Below are 23,889 nucleotides of genomic sequence, written 5' to 3' on the forward strand. Positions count from 1 at the left end.
TGTGGTCTTCTAGCATTGTACTCCCACTCAAATAACACATTTAAATGTTAGGAAATCAATAGCAGGCTGTGAGCCACAGTTGCCAATGAAAGCATGCAGATTCCTTGCGCACCATGTCCATCTCTGGCCCTACAATCCTCCTCGTCAACAGAAAACACAACTCTTCTATGATGCTCCTTTTGAAAAGGAATTCAGAACAACACATTGCCACTTCTATGTTACTATAATTCCTCCGGTTGTTTTAGAGGACTCTCAGTTACCTACCACATAGTTGGAGGAAACACTATTACTGCCATTATTATGGCTGTGGTTTTATGTTTGTGAATTGCAGAACTGTTTTTAGTCAGATAACGCTACATCCATTTTGAATCAAATACTTGTCAGTGGTGACCTGAGAATCAATGATCACCCTACAGCTTTTAGCATCCTGGATGTGCACATTCCTGGCAGGGAGTCCATGATTTGGTGGCGGGGAAAGGAGTGGTTACTCCACCTAGTGCAGCAGAAAAGTTTTTTCTGTCACATGGGAACATTTTGCACTTCACAACCTGAAAGCATTGTAATACGAAGCTGTGACTGGCAGACAAAGGTGGGAGTCACACCTAAGGACAGACACCTAACTGGGGACCACTTCAAGCTAGCCCCAAAAGACAAAGGTGTGGCTGCTTAGTCTTTGCCGAGTGCAACATAGCTGGTGCAATACAGCTGATGCCTCGAGGCTGCTGCAAAGAGACAATTCAGCTGTAAGAGCTTCAGAGACACTCTGTGCGTGCACTGGGAAAGTCGTGTTTGACACCTGGCATCTGGACATGCATAAGCACACACATGATCAGGCGCCCCAACTGTACACGGCCCGTGTAACACGGGTCCCAATTGCACGGAAGAGTTCGTGCACATTCAGAGTGTGTGCCAAATTGCAGTCCTGCTGAGATCAAGAAGGAAAAAGAACTTCCACAAATTTGTCCGCTGGTTCTTCATTTTAGGTCAAGCAAGCCAGAGCTCATCCCACCCTTGTGTCAATCAAGGTTTACATCTGCCACTCACAAGGCTCATTCCTGTGTGCATCATCATGACTAAAAAATCCATGAGTACATAATGTGTGATTGCATTATAAAAATGCTTCCCAGACATAAACACTACAATTCAAAAGTACATTGCTTGATATGGAAGCAGCCGATGTGAATCACTCACCCACACACTGCATTTCCTTGTGCTCCATATGGCCTATTAACCAGGGACAGTCCCTGTTTCCTGGTCCATGTCCCTATTTTGCCTTCTGGGGAGATGCTGGGATTAGATGCATTAGAGTCTTTCCAACTTCAGCCTCCTTCTAAATCTCTGAATTCGTGGCACCTTGACTAACAACAAGTACAGATCCACCTTCTCACATTATGAATGTTGCTGACTGTATTAGAGTGGATGCCATTCTATGAGCATAAACCGGTCCACTGTGCAACTATGAATGAGAAGGGGTTGGGATGTTGTAACTCGCTGGCCTGAAATTCATAGAATCATAGAATCATAGAGTTGGAATAGACCACAAGGGCCATCGAGTCCAAGCCCCTGCCAAGCAGGAAACACCATCAGAGCACTCCTGACATATGGTTGTCAAGCCTCTGCTTAAAGACCTCCAAAGTAGGAGACTCCACCACACTCCTTGGCAGCAAATTCCACTGTCAAACAGCTCTTACTGTCAGGAAGTTCTTCCTAATGTTTAGGTGGAATCTTCTTTCTTGTAGTTTGGATCCATTGCTCCGTGTCCACTTCTCTGGAGCAGCAGAAAACAACCTTTCTCCCTCCTCTATGTGACATCCTTTTATATATTTGAACATGGCTATCATATCACCCCTTAACCTCCTCTTCTCCAGGCTAAACATGCCCAGCTCCCTTAGCCGTTCCTCATAAGGCATCGTTTCCAGGCCTTTGACCATTTTGGTTGCCCTCCTCTGGACACGTTCCAGTTTGTCAGTGTCCTTCTTGAACTGTGGTGCCCAGAACTGGACACAGTACTCCAGGTGAGGTCTGACCAGAGCACAATACAGTGGCACTATTACTTCCCTTGATCTAGATGCTATACTCCTATTGATGCAGCCCAGAATTGCATTGGCTTTTTTAGCTGCCACGTCACGCTGTTGGCTCATGTCAAGTTTGTGGTCAACCAAGACTCCTAGATCCTTTTCACATGTACTGCTCTCAAGCCAGGTGTCCCCCATCTTGTATTTGTGCCTCTCATTTTTTTTGCCCAAGTGCAATACTTTACATTTCTCCCTGTTAAAGTTCATCTTGTTTGTTTTGGCCCAGTTCTCTAATCTGTCAAGGTCGTTTTGAAGTGTGATCCTGTCCTCTGGGGTGTTAGCCACCCCTCCCAGTTTGGTGTCATCTGCAAATTTGATCAGGATGCCCTTGAGTCCATCATCCAAGTCGTTGATAAAGATGTTGAATAAGACCGGGCCCAAGACAGAACCCTGTGGCACCCCACTAGTCACTCTTCTCCAGGATGAAGAGGAACCATTGATGAGCACCCTTTGGGTTCGGTCAGTCAGCCAGTTACAAATCCACTGAGTGGTAGCATAGTCAAGACCGCATTTTACCAGCTTCTTTACAAGAATATCATGGGGCACCTTGTCGAATGCCTTGCTGAAATTACCAGTGTCTTTCTTTGGATAGAACACAAGCTTGTCCTTTCTTGTTCCTCTTTCCCCCTGGAAAGCCACTCCAGCCCCTCTCTTTCCCATCATCATCTCTGCGGCTATACCTACACTACAAGCCCCCTTGCAGTCTCTTTGATGCAGCTTTGCAGTGTCACGCTTAGACTGTAAGAATCTGTCCATCTGCTCCTTGGGATGTGGGAATCACAGTGACCATCATGTCCTTTCCAGTCTGCTTGCTTGATTGGCATAATCTTTGTTGTGTCTCTTTCAGCTGCTCTGCAAGTGTGCGTTTCCTTTCAAGGATATCCAGTGCATTTTGGGGGCAGATTTTTTTGGGCAGATTCCAATATAACACAAATTATTTTTCTCCCTCTGAGGGTGAGACACACACTGTCTACTTGCAGAGAAAATCACTCCAGCTGGCTGAAGTAAAAACATTTACTATATAATAAAACCCACGTAAACTATATTTAAATAGATCTTTAATTTGAAAAATCCTGCTGATCTGCAGCCGCTAACTGCTTGCTGAGTAAGATGGTTCTGCAGGAACTACTTAACTGGGTCTTTATCAAATTTCAGAAGGAAGAAAGTTACAATTGAGGGGTATTGTTAGTAGCCCATCTCCACCTCAGCTCTTAGAAGGTCTGCAATTTAAGTCCCCCATGGATGAAGCTCCTGGCACAAAATATATGCACACTCACGCATGCAACACACCCCTTTCAAATTCGGCTGGAGCATTTTTGTTCAAAGTTCCATAAACAAAAGATGAAGAATGGTGAGGTTGTGATAGGGTATTATTTTTGCAGCCTTTGCTCCCACTCTGCAAAATACATTGTCAGGTCATATCTATTTATGATCCACTTCCTAGGTTTCAAAAAAGTTTACAAGACATTTAAAGAGTTGCTATTGACTTTTGTTTGTCCCCGTCCACTTGGTTTGCTGTCTTCACCATCTTTACTCTTTAGAAAATGACTGTAAATGTTATGGTTGTGTCAGCTTAACAAAAGTAAAAGGTTGGGATTCAATAGTTGGTCTTGGAGCATCTCAATTTGTCAAGCTACATAAGTTGCAGGTGCCGGGAAACAGAGGCAGCCATCCGAGAGGCAGCTTTTAGCCCAACACAAGGCCAAGCCAATGCTATAGTTTCCATGGCTGAAGGGCCAAGAGGTTGATGTAGGAACCACCAAGCAGGAAGACAAACAGGGAAGCAAGCAAATAAACTATTGAGAAGCGCCAGAGACAGAGTAATGACTTGCTTCAAAGGGTCCCAGAAGGAGTGCAGCCTTTATAGCAGGCAATGGCATTGGACTGGCTCATCTAACTTCCATGATCAGAAGGATTCTGGTAGGCAATGTTTATATCCTAGCATGAGCAGCCTTCAATTCTTTCCTCCAGTTTTCGTGGGATGATTTTGTCATCTAAATTGTCAGAGGTAAGATTTCAACTGGACAGGAGCAGGGAGTTAGTGAACATCATTATTCAATTTATATACCACCCTCAGGGCAATTCATGCCTCTCTCCATGACTAGCAAAATTAGAAGAAATGGTGCAAAATATACAGGCATATTTGCTTGATTTCCTTCAGGTGTGCAGGAATGAGTGATAGAGCCCTTCCTTTGAATGTAGACAGTCCCACCTCCTGTTAAGAATCAACAGTTGCAGGACAAGGCAAGATTTCTGCTTGAGAGACTGGGAGGATCACTACCAGTCAGAGAGTCCAGCTTTTAAATTCTAATGTATGAAGAAATCAGCTTTTCTTTAGGCAGGATTTGTGTCGTCTTGGTGCAGAAATATTGTTAATACTTTATTGTAGCATACAGATAACCTTTAGTGATGCTAGGAAGTAATATATGCTTTATGAAGACATCATTTTTCACTGCAAATTCCTTTAAAATCTTGATGTGTGCCTGCTTTTTTAGCAAACACATGTCACAGAACAGATACTAACAGCTGTGAGTGAAAATTCCTCCCAACTGAACCCAATTTGCTTGCTCTGTGCCCTAAAATGGAAATCTGTGCAATATCTCTCCGTTGCATCCCTGGTAATTAAAATTCACAACCTTACTGCATAAAAGGAATGTTATTTGATATGCTGACTAGAAGCACACAATCCCTATTCTGGAGTTATGCTGGTTTAGGGGCTTTAGGGTTGGTGAGAGCCCCTCCGTGCCAGCAGAACACTAGATATGCCACCCCCATGATAGATATGCTGATAGCGCAGCCAGATACGCCAACACAGCTGGACCACTGGGGAAGAAATGTTGACGGAATGGCCAAGATGGGAGTGGAGTTGTGGTCAGATTGGGGGGAAAGTACACTTATGCCATATTCTATACTCCAGGTGTGGGGAGCCTGTGGCCTGCCAGATGGAGGATTTGAACTCCAATCAGCTGCAGCTAGCATCAGGGATGATAGGAGCTGTTGTCCAAAAACATCTGGAGGGCCACAGGTCCCTGAACCAGCTATACTCCTTCAGCTCATGCCACATTCCAGCCAACAGCAGACCTTGACTCCAGACCCAGACATGGTGCAATAAATTTTCTTCCCACCAACTTCAATTTGTTGTTGGCATCCATCTGTCACAAAACACTAAGGAGTGCACCTCCCAGGGTGAAATCAAATTACTGTGCTAGCAGCACTGAAGTGACCTCTCCAGGACACAAGCCGAGGCAGTGTGTATGGAGGTCTTGGGCAGCCCATATGACAAGACTCCCCTCTCTCGGCCTGGCTGATGTGGTCCAAAGGAAAGCAGAGGAAGACATCTGGCACCAACTGGGCTGCAGGAGTTGCCAGAAGGCACCCAACCATCTTAGGCAGTGGTGTCCAAACTTTTTTCAAAGAGAGCCAGATTTGATGAAGTGAAGGACCGACCAAGGTTGTTGACCTTTTTTTAGAATTGAAACTTTTTAAAAATAATTTTACCCCACAACGTTGTTGAGCTTTTCTTTGGGTTATAGTAATAAAAAAGACCCATAAAACAATTTCTGAACAAAATAGAGTTAAGACAGCCAACCACGAAAGATAAAGAAACCGAGACAGTCATTTTGTTTTGTCTCAAGCTTGATGATCTTTGTTTCTTTTGACTTCCGAAAGAAATTTTGGCCTATCATCCGAAAGATATTTAATATGGAAGGCTTCAGTTGTCGAGGTTTCCAACTGGGGGGCCGGATTAGGCCCTAGAAATGGACTTTGGACATGCCTGATCTCAGGGACTCCACCCCGGATTTGTGCAGGGTTTACTCCTTAGCCTTCTGCTGAGGATACAATGCAGCAGAGGTTAAGGGTCAGAGTTTTCCTTCTCCTAGTTTGGTTTGGCCAGCCAGTCAAGGCCATGTATGGAGTGTTAGGGGAGGCGTAGCATCTCTGGTGAGGGGACACATTGTGCTCCTTCTGGGGTAGCTTGCCCAGCTTTGGTCTCCACCCTGCACTCCGCTCTCACCTGCATGCAACAGCGGCTGACATCAATAGGAGTTTTTAAAAGGCCACTCTTGTGCTGAAGATCATCCTGCCACAACAAGATGATTAACTTGGGAAGACTCAACAGCAGCATCTTTGTAAGACTCAGGAAGTAAGAGGAGCAGTCCCTTCAGAACTATAAAGGGTCATAGGACACTTTACAAAGCCAACTGATGGGACCAGCTCAAGTTTAGCCTAGAAAAAAGTATACCAACAGGCGGATAGGGGTCAGAACTTGGACCACATAACATAAAAGGGAAATTCCCACCATTGGGGCCAATTCCCTTGTTACAAACGTAAGGTTTGGCTTTGGGTAAAAACTTGGTAACAATCAGGGGATATGAGAATGAAATATTTGAAGAATTTAAAAATAAGCCAAACACATTTTAATAAGACATCCTTAGTTTAGACAATTCTACTCATTAGAAAGTTGTTAGTCTCCCTCCCTTATTACTGCCTGTTGTTCACATGGAGTGTGTCAAGAGCTCTAGTTACAGGGTGATCCTGAAGTCACTCCCAATACAACTGCTATTTTGAGTAGGTCAGTGTTCCTCAAATATTTTGCGTTTCTTGCCTTACTGCTGAACTTCTTCTGCCTCCGCCTAGCTGCCCAAACCCCACCAGCACCACCCGTTTGTTCGTTTGAGAACTGCTCACGTGGGCACCTTATGAATTTCCCTTACATTATCTTGGTTTTATATGCAGGAGGCTGGTAGGCGAACTCGCCTATCTTAAAATCCTCTTGTAAGACCTGCTCCTTAGAAGCTAAGATTCAGCAAAGTACAGACACAAGGCTTCACCCAAAACTATCAAAACCTTTACAGCACAGAGAATCAAAATACAAAAGCTACACAAGCTCAGGTCAGAATTCTCACCTGCCTCTGCTTCATTCCTAAAACATCTTTTGACATCAAAATGGGGAAAACTACAGGGAGCCGGTACATGGAAAATCCACCTAGAGATCAGAGAGAGCATTGCCCTACATAGCTGGCGAAAGATCAGTGAATTTCTTCCTTATCTAGAAATGGCTTTGTAGTGTTGATGCACTCTGTTCCATGGCTTTCCCCAGAGATAGCTGCAATTCAGTAGTAGTAAAGTAAGTAACTAACAAAAACAGAAAGTACTCTGCACATCTTTCATAAGGGAAGTCCTTTGCACAGATACAAGTGATCTATGTGTATTTATAACCATGCTTTTATCCCTGACTTTTCTAACCCTAGATTCTTCTCTTAGACTGGAAGGCTTGTACAATAACTTTGAGAGAGGGGAAAAACAATGTAGCAAAGAACATCAAAGAAGCCCAGCCAAAGATAAGCATTTTTATTTTATTTGTTTAAATGGGAAAAATTAAACAAGTACTTACATTTCTCCAACTAAATTCAATGAAATGTGGATGCATTTAACTTTGACTGGATCATTGCCTCAGTTTTCAAAGAAAGATAGGATGCATACAGGAAGACTAGTCTTTAACACATTTTTCACACAAAAATCCCAAAGTGAAGAGACATGAAATTTGTAGATGTGTTTTTCATATCTACATTCACATACACAACTTACATGCAATACTAATATGCTCACACTACTGAAATATACAGACACAGCCGACCAACAATGTGATTGTGTTCCCTACCCTTTCTCTGCTGCATTCTTTTCTACCAACAGCACACTGTCTTATCCCTTGGCCTTGGGAACTACTGTTGAGTTTTAAAATCTTTTGAGCAACTGGAATGTACATAAACATTCCACAATACCTTATGACCTGATAGGCATGGGCACTGACCCCAACTCAGCACTTTGTAAAGCTGACCAGTTTGGAGGTTGCCAGATTCAGCTCAGAAGCCCAAATCTATTTTGTTCCCCACACCCAAAGAGGGTGAAATTTGAAGGCATAGTAGAATCCTTCAGAGATAAAGCCTGCCAGATTACAGGCAAACAGATTCAAGGGCATTTGTGCTGGATATCTGTAAAATATGGGTTTTCTTCTAAGAAGGAATTATCTATACTTTTTTTTCATAATTGGATTAAATTTGCTAGCAAGGTTACCAGTTTCCAGGTGTAGTTTCTTACAAGCACCCCATTGAAGGTGGGTGCAAAAGAAATTGCTTTAAAATACAGTGGTAAAGGTAAGAAGAACTTATTCACATATGCAACAACAGTTGCTCAGATTTTGTTAGCCCAAAAATGGAAAGTGAGAGAGGTCACTAGTAAGGAAGACTGGCAATTTAAGATGATAGAATATGCAGAATTAGCAGGTCTAACAAGTAGAATAACAGAACAAGAAGAACAGATATTTAAAGAAGAATGGGGTTTTTTTGTCGAGTTATTGAAAAAAATACTGGCAGTATTAAAGTAATTCAACAGTATATTTTGAACTGATGTAAGATAGGGAAACTAAATTAGATGGATATATTAAAATATGTAGGAATGGTAGATAAGTAAAATGAATCTTGGAAGGGGAGAGAGTGAAGTCAATGAACACATGGTATAATAAAAGATGTCTAATTCGAAATGTAAAAGTTAATAAAAATATTCCTTTAAAAAAGCAAAAGAAATTGCTTGATCTCCCCATGGGATTTGTGGGCAACTGGTCGGAAAACATCACAGTTGTATCTGTGGGTAAGAAACCTGCCACGCTGCAAAAAAATAAATCAAGGGGCTTTTGTGTTAAGCACCTTTAAAGTTGATTTTGAGCTGAGAAAATCTAGAAGGGGTTCATTTTCTAGGTAAAAAAAAAATCCCACTGATCATAATCACAGAGGAGCTCTCTCGCCATCTCCTCAACCTGGCATCTCCCAGAAGCTTAGAGATATACGTTTCATTCTCACAAATCTGCTCCATTCCCCGTGAAACACTCAGATTGGAGAACAATGGCCCAGTCATTCCCTTCGATTACAGGACACACCTGCGAGCTACAACAGAGCTTTTCCTTCACATCCTATCTCTGCTTTGGTGTTTGCTCTCCTTTCCACTATCATTGCACCCTGGTGTTATGGCATTAGGGTAAAGCTTAAAGGTTTAGCAGATGCTTCTCTGTCGCATAATTTTGATGCCTGGATCTCTTTGGGGTCCCTTCTTTGTCTCACACCAACATTGTAGAGATGTTGAATCACCTCTGACAAGCTCAAAATATCTCTAAGGCCTCCTGCTTCGTCTTGAGATCTGGGGTTTGTCTGAATCTAACACACACCGCACAGTGACTGAGACACCCATTAGGGAAGACTCATTTCAATGAAATAAAGCTGGAGCTGTTATAATCAATAGCTATGGAGGTTTCAAAGACTGAAGCACATGTTTACTTTATTTAGTTGAGTTTGATTTGGGATAGAATGGGCCAAATAAAATCTGCAAATGTGCATGTTCTTTGGTGTAAGTTGATACCTCATCAAGTCTCAGTAGCATTATAGTTAGTGTCTTAAAAGATTACATAAACTTTATTCTAAGAATTATTCCGAACCATATACTGGAAAACTCAGCAGTGGCCAGAGGACTGGAGAAGATCAGTCTACATCCCAATCCCAAAGAAGGGCAGTGCCAAAGAATGATCCAACTACTGCACAATTGCGCTCATTTCACCTGCTAGCAAGGTTATGCTTAAAATTCTACAAGGCAGGCTTAAGAAGTATGTGGACCGAGAACTCCCAGTAGTGCAAGCTGGATTTCGAAAAGGCAGAGGAACCAGAGACCAAATTGCAAACATGCGCTGGTTTATGGAGAAAGCTAGAGAGTTCCAGAAAAACATCTACTTCTGTTTCATTGACTATGCAAAAGCATTTGACTGTGTCGACCACAGCAAACTATGGCAAGTTCTTAAAGAAATGGGAGTGCCTGATCACCTCATCTGTCTCCTGAGAAATCTTTATGTGGGACAAGAAGCTACAGTTAGAACTGGATATGGAACAACTGATTGGTTCAAAATTGGGAAAGGAGTACGACAAGGCTGTATACTGTCTCCCTGCTTATTTAACTTATATGCAGAATTCATCATGTGAAAGGCTGGGCTGGATGAACCCCAAACCGGAATTAAGATTGCCGGAAGAAATATCAACAACCTCAGATATGCAGATGACACAACCTTGATGGCAGAAAGTGGGGAGGAATTAAAGAGCCTTTTAATGAAGGTAAAAGAGGAGAGCGCAAAATATGGTCTGAAGTTCAACATCAAAAAAAGTAAGATGATGGCCACTGGTCCCATCACCTCCTGGCAAATAGAAGGGGAAGAAATGGAGGCAGTAAGAGATTTTACTTTCTTGGGCTCCATGATCACTGCAGATGGTGACAGCAGCCACAAAATTAAAAGATGCCTGCTCCTTGGGAGAAAGGCGATGGCAAACCTAGACAGCATCTTAAAAAACAGAGACATCACCTTGCCAACAAAGGTCCGTATAGTTAAAGCTATGGTTTTCCCAGTAGTGATGTATGGAAGTGAGAGCTGGACCATAAAGAAGGCTGATCACCGAAGAATTGATGCTTTTGAATTATGGTGCTGGAGGAGACTCTTGAGAGTCCCATGGACTGCAAGAAGATCAAACCTATCCATTCTGAAGGAAATCAGCCCTGAGTGCTCACTGGAAGGACAGATCCTGAAGCTGAGGCTCCAAGACTTTGGCCACCTCATGAGAAGAGAAGACTCCCTGGAAAAGACCCTGGTGTTGGGAAAGATGGAGGGCACAAGGAGAAGGAGACAACAAGACGTAGATAGAAACATCATCTGTGCTTGCTGAATGCAAGCTTCATTTCCTGGTAATTTCAAGGGTTTTCAGATGGCACATGTACTCTACCTGCTACGTTCAAGGAACAAACAAGAGGGGTTGGGGCTCTGTGGGCTAGCCCTCCCTCCACCACACATGCCAATCTGATGAATGTGAGAAGGGGCTCTATGGGTATGTGGCCACCAGGCACGTCAGCATCAGAAGGAAGGACTAACTCACATGCCCCCCTTGCATGTTTCTTGCATGCACAGGGATATATGAACTTTCCTTGTACAAATAACCATTTTATAAATCAATGTGGAGTGTATACAGTACTCTATTGTATCACTGCAGCTATTATTTGTGCAGTTGTAGATTAGCCTTACACATCCTAATTTTCAATGCAAGTATGGATTGCATGCCAGGATTTGGCAGATAGCATGTTCATGTTCAATACATTTTGTGGTTGTGACTGGAAAGAAGAATCAAAAGGTGTCTGAAATTAAGCATGGGTCCCTCAGCCATCAAAGTGATTGTATATCTTCTTTTTAAAAAAATCCTCTTAACATATTCCCAGCATTGCTTGATAGTATCCTACTGCAACATGAAGATATTAAACTGTCAGTCAGTTCACTTTCCCAAAGCCAAACATTTCATTATCTTCCTACAAAAATCCAGAACTGTGCACTGAGTCAGTGACTCTCATTGTATTGAAGAAATAGACAATAGCTGAAGCCAGAGGGATTTTCCTTTGTACGAAGATAGGTGGTACATTGCAAAAAGCCTTTCCCTTCACAAAATCTAACAGAGGAGATTACAAAAGAAATCTAACGAACAGCCTTTCCACTAGAGTTATGCAACTGTAGCTAAACAGTAACATTTGCAACTCCAGAAAATGTCCAGCTGCTGCCACAACACAGAACTGTAACCCACATTCACCAATGGAGGCTGGCTCTGAAAAGTGCCCCCTGAAACTGACAGGTTGTCAGTTATAGAGGAGAAAAGTTTGCTTCCATTAACTGCAGGCTGTGGGGTGGACTCTCTTTCACCTTTTGCAGGGAGGCAGTGACACTCTTGAGCAGACAGGTGTCTGGAGGCGGGTTTGGGATGGATGAGGGTGAATATGCTGAAGCCTAATCTAGGCAGAGGTGCTATGGGCAGGGAAACTGGCTGATCTGGATGAAGAGGTGTCACCAGCTCTGGAGGGAAATCCACTCCATCTGAAGGACCACATCTGCAGTTTGCGGGGGGAGGGGGTTACTTCTGGATTCAAGACCTGTGCAGGCAGCATTCAGGAGTGACTTTTGCCATCTTAGGCTGGCGTGTGGACACAGCTGCAGCCATGCACCCAGGCTAGCTGTGGACGTAATGCACTTTACAACGGGCCAGCTTTAAAGACGATCCAGAAGTCTCAGCTGGTGCAACTGCATCCCTTCGTGTGCTTGTTGGGACCAGGTGATTAGAACATAGCATGCCTATTCTATACCAGCTGCACTTCTCACCACTGCATTTCTGGCCCCAGTTCAAAGTGCGAGTTTTAAGGCCTTGAATAGTTTGGGGCCAGGTACCCCAAAGGATCCACCAGTGCCCACATGAAATTGTTTGCGCTTTAAGACCGGCATTGGAGGCCCTTTTAATTTGCCCACCTTTGGACTCTGTTAGACTGGCAAGCACTGGGGGCCCCCCAGGTAGGAATGGGAAAGATCCCTGCCTGGAGAGCCACCTCCGTCAGTGCCAACAGTGCTCAGCTAGATGGATTGCTTGGCTGACTCTGTACAAGGCAGCTTTGCTTCCCCAGGTATATTTGTAGGCGCCTTAAAAACATGTATCAAGTCACATACCTGGGCCCTTGTTTGAATGGGGGCATATGCAGGCTGCCCGCTGTCCACCCAGCCTTAGGTGTGCTTAACAAGGCCACTGAAACTACTGTGATTCCAGCCAAACCCTGCCTTTTCTGTACACTACTTTTCACAATTAGCCGGTGAGAAGAAAGGCGGACTTGGCAGGACCAGCTCAAGAGATTTCAGTTCAGGTGGAAACCCCAATGGAGACTCGCCTCCCACCGAGCATCAGCCACATGGGGCGCAGGCCAGGGGGCAAGGAATGGGGGCTGTGGCACTCCTGCCCCCCACGGCAATGGGGCTCCCGCAGGAAAAACCTCTGGGGAGGGGAGGCTTTTGTCCTGCATGGGTCCGATCTGCCCCAAATCTGTCCCCCTTGTCTCTTGGACGGCGGGGTCGTGCTTCCCTCTGTCCAGCCCCTCCACAGCCCCCTTCGCGGCTGGCAGAGGCAGACGCCGTGGGGCAGAGGCTGGGCTCCCAGCACGCGGGGAATGGAGGCGCCGGGAAACTTAAGGCGCAGCCGGAAGGGGACCGCCGCTCTCTCCGGCGGAAGGAGGAATCCGGGCAGAAGCCCCGCGCCCCGCGAGGGAGGGCAAGCGAGGGCGAGATGGGGGGCGTCTCTCGAGGGGAGCCTCTCGCCGCCAGGACCCCGCGATCCCCGGCCCGCCCGCCCGGCCCCCCGCGCCCCCCACTCACCGGCCGCGACGTCCGGGCGCGCCGCCCGCTGGCCCGCCAGCAGCAGCAGCAGGAGCAGCAGGAGCAGCAGGAGCAGCGAGGCCAGGAGCCCCAGCTGGCCGGCCAGCCGCTCCCTCCTCCGCCGGCGAGCGGGGCTCTTGCTCGGCGGCCGCAGCAGCAGCATCTCGGCCCGACCCGCCGCGCCAGCCCACAAGCGCCGCTGCCCGCCTGCCCGCCTGCCTGCCCGGAGAGCCCGGCCGTGCCGCCTCGCCTCGGCGCCGCCTCCCCGCGCCGCTGCCGGGAGGAGAGCGCCAGGCGGCGCGGCGGCGGGGGCGAGGAGGCGCTGCGCCCTGGGCTGGGCTCCTCGGCGGCGGGGGCGAGCGCTCGGCCGGCCCGGCAGCCCCAACCGAGAGACGGGGGTCGGGGGGGGCGCTCGCCCGTCGCTCCGCCTCCTCGGCGCCTGGCAAGCGCGGCCTCCACCGCAGCTTCGGGCGGAGGGCTGGGCGCGGGTCCCCTTCGCTCCTGGAAGATGGAGCAGCAGCGCCGGGCAGAGCTTGGGGGACCCCCAGTGCCGGCAGCCAGAATGCGTCCCCCGCGCGCCCTGGCTTGGCCCCGGCCCTTGGTGGATTTCGGACCGAGACGGGAGGCGTCCCGGGGCGCCCCTTTCCCCTCGCAACCTGCTACACGCCTCGCTTGCTCGCCATTTGGGGCGGCGGGCGGCTGAACGTGTGAACGCTCGGCCGACCAGTGTTCCGTTCGGGGAAGCGGGCAGTGGAGATCCAAGACTTCTCTCCGTGGTGTCAGGTCCGGGTTGGCTCGTTCACGCACTGTCTGATGCTGCTGTCATCAGCTGCACGTGTGAACCAGTCCGGAGAGAGCCCTGGTGACCCCCTCCCCGCTAAACAGGTGTGGTAAAGGTGGCAAAGCTGAGCCCTTAAAACATTTCATTTTATGAATTCTGCATTGGCCATTGGGGGGGAAACCCCGAGAGCGAGCGATTTTTTACAAGGTAAGATTTCCTTCACTCCAGATCAGGGCTGGTACAACTGGCACAAGCAGATCCAAGAGAGTGTCTGTTCTTTGAGGAATATTACATGGAACAGAGGGGGATGTTGGTGGGGATGTAAATGGCGGGAGCACAGGCTCAGGGCACAGATTTGCATACAATTTGCATCAACATGGCTGGAGGGTGGGAGTCTCACTAGCACTGCACCCAGGCAGTATTTATAAATATGTATAAATATTATTATTATTAGAATCTATATACCACCCTAGACCCGGGGTCTCAGGGTGATTCACAGAATAAAATCAAGATATAAAAATATTTTTAGCAATCTATTAAAATAGAGCAGGAAGGGTCAAGAACAAAAGCCCCGGGGCCTGGGCAGCCCCTAACATTACCCGTGAAACAGGCAGGGGGTCTAAGTGGTCTGGCTGGATGGCCTTGCAGTGGCAAAGAGGACGTGGGGTGTCAACTCTCACAGAGCTGACAGTTGCTCCTTAGCATCCTCCATGCTGTCCCAGGGGGTCCTGCAGCTGCAGTCACACGCTGCAGCCGGTTCGAGCCAGCCTGTCTCCAAGGGAGGGCATGACTTTTCCTCTTGGGAAAATAGGGTGGATAAGGAAGCCTCAGACACAAAGATGGGAATACTGACACCTTAAAACTGGATTTTGATATGAATAAAACATCAGAAATTATCAATATGAATTTATTGACACCAGCAACTTGAGTAGGGGATGTTGATGGTGATGATGATGATTCCCCACCCATCTGGCTGGGTTTCCCTAGCCACTCTGGGCAGCTTACAGAATATATAAAACATAATAAAGCATCAAACATTAAAGCTTCCCTAAACAGGGCTGCTTTCAGATGTCTTCTAAAAGTCAGATAGTTCTTTATTTCCTTGACACCTGATGGGAGAGCGTTCCACAGGGCAGGCACAACTACCAAGAAGGCCCTCTGTCTGGTTCCCTGTAACCTCGCTTCTCGCAGGGAGGGAACTGCCAGAAGGCCATTGGAGGAGGACCTCAGTGTCTGGGCTGAGTGATGGGGTGGAGACGCTCCTTCAGGTATAGTGGGCTGAGACTGTTTGGGGCTTTAAAGATCAGCACCAACACTTTGAATTGTGCTCAGAAACACACTGAGAAGGCAGTAAATCAAAGTTGTTTGTTATAGTTTCCTTTTTCTTCAAAGTTTTTCTAAAGACATTCCCCCAATGTGTTTCAAGCAGCACTTCTTCCTCAGGGATCCGCCACAATTTAAAAAGACACCATAGTAAGCAGTGCTTGCCAACAGATGGTTAAAGCCTGTCTTTAAAATATTCATCTATATTCATAGAAGCTTTTTATAGCCCTCTTGCTATTTAAATATTAACAATCCAAGAGATTATATTCAGAACCCACTGTCAGTGGTACAAAATCATCATCTAAGGCAGGGGTCAGCAACCCTTTTCAGCCGTGGGCTGGTCCACTGTCCCTCAGACCATGTGGTGGGCTGGAATATGTTTTGGGGAAAAAATATGAACGAATTCCTATGCCCCACAAATAACCCAGAGATACATTTTAAATAAAAGGACACATTCTACTCATGTAAAAACAACACTGATTCCCAGACCGTCAGCGGGCTGGATTGGGAAGGCGATTGAGCCGCATCCAGCCCACGGGCCTTAGTTTGCCTACCCCTGAGCTAAGGAGTTGTTGTAAGTAGCCACATATTAGAAAAGATCTGATACACACAAACACTGCCATTCAAGACAGAAGAGAGCAGTCATGTCCTCAAATGACATGGGGGAGGGGTTAGGAGAGAAGGCCTGGGAGGGGGGAAATACACATGCAGCCACAAAAAAGGAATAAATGCAGCAGAATCTGTGATCTCTCTTTTTTATAATCGTTTTTATTAAATTTTCCAAATTATTTCACAACTCCAATCATGTATATTATTTTTTTGTTACACATCTTCTTGACTTCCCGTCCCTCCTTCCTGGATTGTTTTAATAGCTGCATTAAAACACATCTATGTTTATTTTCTAAGCCCCCAAAATCCATTCTCTACATTCTTCCATTGCTCATATCTCAAATCCTGCACGTGATTTCATATAAGAATGATAATTCAATAGGTTGTCCATCAATGGCCTCCATTCTTCTTTGAAAATATCATTTTGTCCTCTTATTTCAGCAGTCAGTTTCACCATTTCTGCATAGTCCATCAGTTTTATAAGCCATTCATCCTTAGTTGGGAGTCTCTTTGACTTCATCTTTCCATTTTTGTGCATATAAAGTTCTAGCTGCAGTTTTTGCATACATAAAACAGTTTTCAGCTTTTGGGGATTTACCGTCCCTATTATCCCCAACAAAAAGGCTTCAGTTTTTTTAGAATGGTCAATTTAAACATCTTTTTCAATTCATTGTATATCATGTCCCAAAAACCTTTAACCTTGCCACAAGTCCACCATATATGATAAAATGACCCCTCAGACCACTTACACTTCCAACAAGTAGTTGATGCTGTTTTATACATTAAATACTACCTATACATCATTCTCATATAATTTTCTTTCACAGTGTAGCACATAGTGAATTTCAAATTCACTCTCCATAGTTTCTCCCATGCAGTCATAATAAGGTAAAGGTACCCCTTGCCCGTACGGTCCAGTCTTGACAGACTCTAGGGTTGTGCGCTCATCTCACTCTAAAGGCCGGGAGCCAGCACTGTCCGCAGACACTTCCGGGTCACGTGGCCAGCGTGACAAGCTGCATCTGGCAAGCCAGCGCAGCACACGGTACGCCGTTTACCTTCCCGCTGGTAAGAGGTCCCTATTTATCTACTTTCACCCGGAGGTGCTTTCGAACTGCTAGGTTGGCAGGCGCTGGGACCAAACGACGGGAGCGCACCCCGCCGCAGTGGTTCAAACCACCGACCTTTCGATCGGCAAGTCCTAGGCGCTGAGGCTTTAACCCACAGCGCCACCCGCGTCCCTTCTATGCAGTCATAATATTATATCCTAAATCTTTAGTCCAATATGTCATCACTGACTTCACCAGTTCATCTTTTGTTTCCCATTCTAATGACAATTTATACATTTTAGAAATTAATTTCTCTTTACCCTCCAACAATCTCCTTTCAAAATCCAACCTTTGTTCATTAAAAGCCAGTCAACACATCTTTTTAATATAGCTCATGTATCTGATGATAGTGGAACCAACCGGTCACCCATCATTGTATTTTTCCTGCTTTTTAAGTTTCCACCCACTTTGAGTGCTACTTAGTTAATCTCTATCGGTACCCCAACCCACCTTCATATTAATTTCTTTTTAGCGCAGTCCTCTAAGGGTGATAACCATAGTGGAGTGTTCCTCTCCAAAAGATCTTTATACCTGGCCCAGACTCAAAAGACCAGAATCTGTGAAGCAGGATGTGGGCGTTTGAGTTGGGTGGGTGGGTGCAAATTACATGGCGCCCCTGTGGACTCAACCCCACATGGCAAACTCCACTGAACAGCCTGTATCTCTTTATAAAATCTAATAACATTTATTCCAAAAAAAGGAAGTTCCCATTCCACTCAACTCCAAGACACAGTCATTGATACAACAGTTAGAGGGCTGTATGTAGCAAAGTGGAACATCTCCCATTGTGCATGCAGCATGTGCAGAATGCAGTCCCACACCAGGAAATGCCCCCCCCCCCAATACTGCTGAGTCTATCAGGATCAATGGCTTGGCTGCTGCAGGGGAAATCCACCCTGCATGACACACTCCTTCCACTGGCAACCCATCTGACCAGCCCTCCCTCCCATCTCCGCCCAGCCTTGCCCGTGAGTGTTCCAGCACACCTGACAGACTGTCCCTTTCCTCAGACTGTCTCATACACCCTTGCAGCAGCAACCATCCCACTTGTGTGCTCTGAGAGGCCTGTCCCCCCACAGTTCAGAGAATCTGAGCAAGCCAGCCACAGAAGGACTGCTGCTCTTGCACACATCAAGCTCCATTTACACACACACACCCTCAGCATTAATAATAATAATAATAATAATGCCCTGTCCATCTGGCTGGGTTTCTGTCAGGCTACAGGGAATCTGATCCCTCTCCCTCACAGCAGGCTGCCAGTAATAGATAGACAAGATAGATAGACAAGATGTCTCGGGAAGTGTGCTGTCTCCCCGGGGCTAAGATCCAAGATGTAACTGAACGACTGCAAGGAATCATAAAACCCACTGACAAATATCCCTTCCTCTTGGTTCATGTGGGAACCAATGACACTGCAAGCAATAGCCTCCAGAAGATCAAAAGAGACTACGAGGCTCTGGGCAGGAAATTGAAGCAACTAAATGCACAAATTGTCATCTCATCTGTCCTCCCAGTTGAACGACGTGGCCCAGGGAGAGGGAAAAATAGTGGAAGTGAACAGCTGGCTTCTTAAATGGTGTAAACAGGAACGGTTTGGATTCTTAGATCACGGACTGCAGTTTCTTGAAGATGGACTTCTGGCAAGCGATGGGCTGCACCTCACAACGGTTGGGAGGAATGTTTTTACCAAAAATCTCAGAAATCTCATCAGGAGGGCTTTAAACTGACTAATGTGGGGGAGGGAGACAGTGCTCCTGAAGGTAGGAGTCTATCAATTGATGAAGATGATCATCCAAATGCCATAGACCAAATGGAGCAAACAGCACGCAGACTCACAGAATGCTAGAGAGGTTAAAAGCAACAAAAAAGGCTTTTATGGGTATGTCCGTAGCAAAAGGAAGAACAAAGAAACAGTGGGGTCACTCAGAGGAGAAGATGGTGAAATACAAACAGGGGACACAGAAAGGGCTGAACTCCTCAATGCCTTCTTTGCCTCAGTCTTCTCCGATAAAGAAAACAATGCCCGACCTGAAGAATTTGGAGCAAATGATTCAGCAAAGGAAACACAGCCCAGAATAACTAAGGAAATAGTACAAGAATACTTGGCTAGTCTAGATGTATTCAAGTCTCCAGGGCCAGATGAACTGCATCCAAGAGTATTAAAAGAACTGGCAGATGTGATCTCAGAACCACTGGCAGTCATCTTTGAGAATTCCTGGAGAACAGGCGAAGTCCCGGCAGACTGGAGGAGGGCAAATGTCGTCCCTATTTTCAAAAGGGGGAAAAGAGAGGACCCAAATAATTACCGCCCAGTCAGTCTGACATCAATACCAGGGAAGATTCTGGAGCAGATCATTAAGCAAACAGTCTGTGAGCACCTAGAAAGGAATGCTGTGATCACCAATAGTCAGCATGGATTTCTGAAAAATAAGTCATGTCAGACTAACCTGATCTTGTTTTTTGACAGAATGACAAGCCTGGTAGATGAAGGGAACGCAGTGGATGTAGCCTACCTTGTTTTCAGCAAGGCATTTGACAAGGTGCCCCATGATATTCTTGTAAAGAAGCTGGTAAAATGTGGTTTTGACTATGCTACCACTCAGTGGATTTGTAACTGGCAGACCTTACCTGGAGTACTGTGTCCAGTTCTGGGCACCACAGTTCAAGAAGGACACTGACAAACTGGAACGGGTCCAGAGGAGGGCAACCAAAATGGTCAAAGGCCTGGAAACGATGCCTTATGAGGAACGGCTAAGGGAGCTGGGCATGTTTAGCCTGGAGAAGAGGAGGTTAAGGGGTGATATGATAGCCATGTTCAAATATATAAAAGGATGTCACATAGAGGAGGGAGAAAGGTTGTTTTCTGCTGCTCCAGAGAAGCGGACACGGAGCAATGGATCCAAACTACAAGAAAGAAGATTCCACCTAAACATTAGGAAGAACTTCCTGACAGTAAGAGCTGTTTGACAGTGGAATTTGCTGCCAAGGAGTGTGGTGGAGTCTCCTACTTTGGAGGTCTTTAAGCAGAGGCTTGACAACCATATGTCAGGAGTGCTCTGATGGTGTTTCCTGCTTGGCAGGGGGTTGGACTCGATGGCCCTTGTGGTCTCTTCCAACTCTATGATTCTATGATTCTATTCTATGATTCTATGGACATTTTTTACTCTACAACGCTCATTCAGAATCGCTTCCATGACTTTACTCCCATCCCAGTTATATTTATACTTTATAGCTGTTATGTATCCAGCATCTAACTCCCTCAGCCAGTCTATGATATACTTGGGGCACTTGCCACAAATTCTGCCTTAGAGCCTTGGCTATGAGGAAGAACCAGATTACTGATGGTGCTGTTGCCATGGTTTCCATGAAAGCAACACATGACCCAAATGTTTTGATCAAAGGATCCTGTGGAAAGCAGGATCTGATACACTGGCAGCTTTAGAAAATTGTTCAGCTGAATTCATTTTCAAAAGGGTTTAAAAACAAAACAAAAAAACCCATATTTATTGTTCTGTAATTATAGGACTCACACTTCATTTTGATGACAAAGGTAAAGGTAAAGGACTCCTAGATGGTTAAGTCCAGCCAAACTTGACTATGGGGTGTGGTGCTCATCTTGCTTCAGGCTGAGGGAGCCGGCGTTTGTTCACAGACAACTTTCCGGGTCATGTGCCCAGCAGGACTAAACCGCTTTTGGCGCAACAGGACACTGTGGTGGAAACTAGAGCACATGGAAACGCTGTTTACCTTCCTGCCGCAGTGGTACCTATTTATCTACTTGCACAGGTGGGCTTTCAAACTGCTAGGTTGGCAGGAGCTGGGAGCGAGCAATGGGAGCTCAGCCCATTGTGGGAATTCAAATCACCAGCCTTGCAATTGGCAAGCCCAAGAGGCTCAGTGGTTTAGACCACAGCACCACCTACTCCCTCTATGACAGACTAATGCAAATTGAGGAAAAAAGCTTTTAAATAAGACAATATTCACCTATTTCCTTTTACTGCAATCTACTGCATGCCTTCCTGAGTCAGTGAAACAGTGGGATACATAACATTTCAAAATGAATTAATTAAAATATTACTATAATTGTTACTATTCATGTGCTTAAAAAGAAGAGATTATTTTCTTTTTTAAAATTGTTTTCACTGAAATATTTTCAATACATATAGAGTCTCTCTTTTCAGTTGATAGAGTCCTGTCTACAGGTCTGTTAAATTTGGTGTGAGACACTGTTATCATGGGCACTGTGAGAGGAGAAGGATGTGGCGAGAGAGAGGGGGGAGAAAGAAGGGGGGTAGAAGATGACTGTATTTTCAACCCATAAAAGGAAAAGTTCTGCACAATCTAATTGAGATAGAATTGTAAAGAAATAATAAATATATAATACTAATATATATAAATATAAATAAATAAATAAATAACTAAATAAATAAATTAGACTAAAAACTGGAAAAGACCAAGAACAATATGTTTTATGATGCAATTGTATGCACCTCAACTCAGAAATATAAATGAATCATGGTTGTTTTAAATTGACAGGTTATTGCACTGTGCTCTGCCCTTAGATTTGCTTGTTTCATGACATTTTCAAGGTACAAAGAGCCTGAAATACACAGAAACCAAGGAGGAGAACTGTAGAGAGGTCAGAGCTCAAATACTAGTAAAAGCTAAAGAGAATGAGTACATTTGAAGGTAAGTCACTGATTCTTACATAGGAAAAGTAACCAGTGGAGTGAATTTGTTTTGAAACATGCAGAAACATCGCCACATCTGCATGCAGAAGACAAGCAGGTGAGTGGTACAATTCAAAGCAAAAACAAGAAACTTAAGCTGGAAATAGGGGAGACTGATTAAGACGGTAATCCAATGCACGTTTACCTGGGAGCAAGTCCCACTGAATTTACGTCTATGTTAACATGTATAGGATTATACTGTACAGAGATTACAGTAATCCTTTCAGGACAAAATTAGGGAGGAACTAAAATATAATCAGAATCAACAGCAAGGTTTTTTTTTATTTTTTAGCAATAGTTGATCACTGAAAAAGATAAGTAAGTAAAGGTGAAATCTGATATGATCAAAAATAATACCAAGCTCCCTAGCCCCAAGAAAAATAAACAAAAGGAAAAGGAAAGGAAGAGTCTGAATGATAAAACAGTCTCTATCATTCCTCCTCAGTCCAGTTCCATGCAGCATTGCATCATGAAGCCTACTGAAGCCAGACTGTGTTATGATGGCGGCAAAGGATCCCGTCTCCCAACCTCCAGCAACAAAGGAACAACTCGAGGCAATGGTAGCCTCCAGGATGGAGGAGATTCTGAAACATATGTGGGGGTGCCAGCAGGGCTTCTGCACCTTTGTGTGGAGTTGCTTGACAGCAGCATCCCAGGGGTCTCATCTACCCAATAATCGTCTTCCATGGAGCATGCAAGTGTGCAGAAACCTGTGTAGGGAAGGCAGTTATTTGTTTTATTGTTCCTTATCTAGGCAATATATGGTCTGCTCTTCATTGAAAACTACCCCAGAGAGGGGTGCAACATTCAAAAATAATGCATAATACATTTATCAGTCACATAAAAGAAGCAGTTTAAATCAACAGATTCTGTGAAAGCAGCTACCCACCTCCACAGCCACCTTAATCAAAAGCTTGGACAAACGTTTTTAACTGATGTTTGAAACCTATCAGGGTTTGTGCCAGTTGAATCTTCTGAGAATGTCATATTTCCCATATCAAACCCTCCATTAAGAGGGTGTCCCTACTGGACCTTAATATTTGGGCAGGCATTCTAGGGAGCCAGCAATCCCTCAAGGATCTGGGCCCTTAGAAGTAGTGTAGCGTGGGGGGCCCTGGATACAAATTTATGAGGGGGCGCAGCCAGGCAGCTTCATGACAGGCTCTCACATCAAGGCCAGAGCCACAGGGAGGCAAGACTTGCCCAGCCTGGGCCTTTGGGGCTGAGGTGGTGGTGCCTTCTTCTCATGGCCAGTGAAGGGAGGCAGGCCGAGAGGGGGAGGGTGCTGCCGCCCCCACCCACCAAGGAGGGAGGGAGGGAGGGGGGACGAGGGAGGGGGGAAAGTACTGCTGAAGCCACACAGGTTGGCCAGACGGTCTCCCTGCAAGGACAGGAGGGTGAAGGGACACAGTGGTCTCCTGCTTCACGTTCCTCTGCCTTATCTCTGATCCCAAGTTGCGGCTAGTTTGAAAAGAGAGACTCCCTTGAATAGATGCTGGCCAGCAAAGGGACTGACCGCTGCCCAGTCCATCAGGAGGGTGCAACACTTGCGCCGTCCCAAGCTTTCTGCTGAAATCCTGCAGCTTTTCATTCTGCAATTGTTCTTTGGGGTGAGGGCTCCACTTTTGTTGTGTGAAACAGCAACTGTGCAGCTCCAGATGGCAGTAATGTGGCAAAAATGCAACCATTAAGAAGTGTAATTGTGCGTGGTCCAGTATAAATCCTATGTGGTGTGGAGGGTGTGGGAGGGCACAGGGCGCCGAGTTACACCATATTTTACATTCTGTGGTGGTGGTGTGGGCAGGGCAGCTATCGTTGCAGGGCTGGCCATTTACATTTCCCGCTCCCACTTAAGTCTACGGGTGGGGATTTTCTTGCACCAGATCTAGGGCTGATGCAAAGTTGCACCACTGATGGAGTCATGTCTGCAATTTGGAGGAATGTAGGTTAGGGCATAAGTGTGTTCCTGCTTTGTTCCAACCCCATCCTGCCCTTGACCCTGCCT

The 23,889-nt window shown here is 45.6% G+C and overlaps 1 protein-coding gene across 1 annotated transcript in view; it reads right to left on the reverse strand.

Annotated features, from left to right (window-relative positions):
• The window catches only part of SLC24A3 (solute carrier family 24 member 3), a gene marked incomplete at its 5' end in the record, with an annotated part of 155,135 nt that extends 141,640 nt beyond the window's left edge, over positions 1–13,495 (reverse strand). The window contains one exon of the mRNA XM_082234402.1: positions 13,333–13,495. Coding sequence (XP_082090528.1) covers positions 13,333–13,495 — 163 coding nt within the window. The remainder of the gene's footprint in view (positions 1–13,332) is intronic.
• Between the last annotated feature and the right edge of the window lie 10,394 nt (positions 13,496–23,889).

The sequence above is a fragment of the Podarcis vaucheri genome, assembly GCF_965113315.1.
Source record: "Podarcis vaucheri genome assembly, chromosome: 8".
NCBI classification, from domain to species: domain Eukaryota; kingdom Metazoa; phylum Chordata; class Lepidosauria; order Squamata; family Lacertidae; genus Podarcis; species Podarcis vaucheri.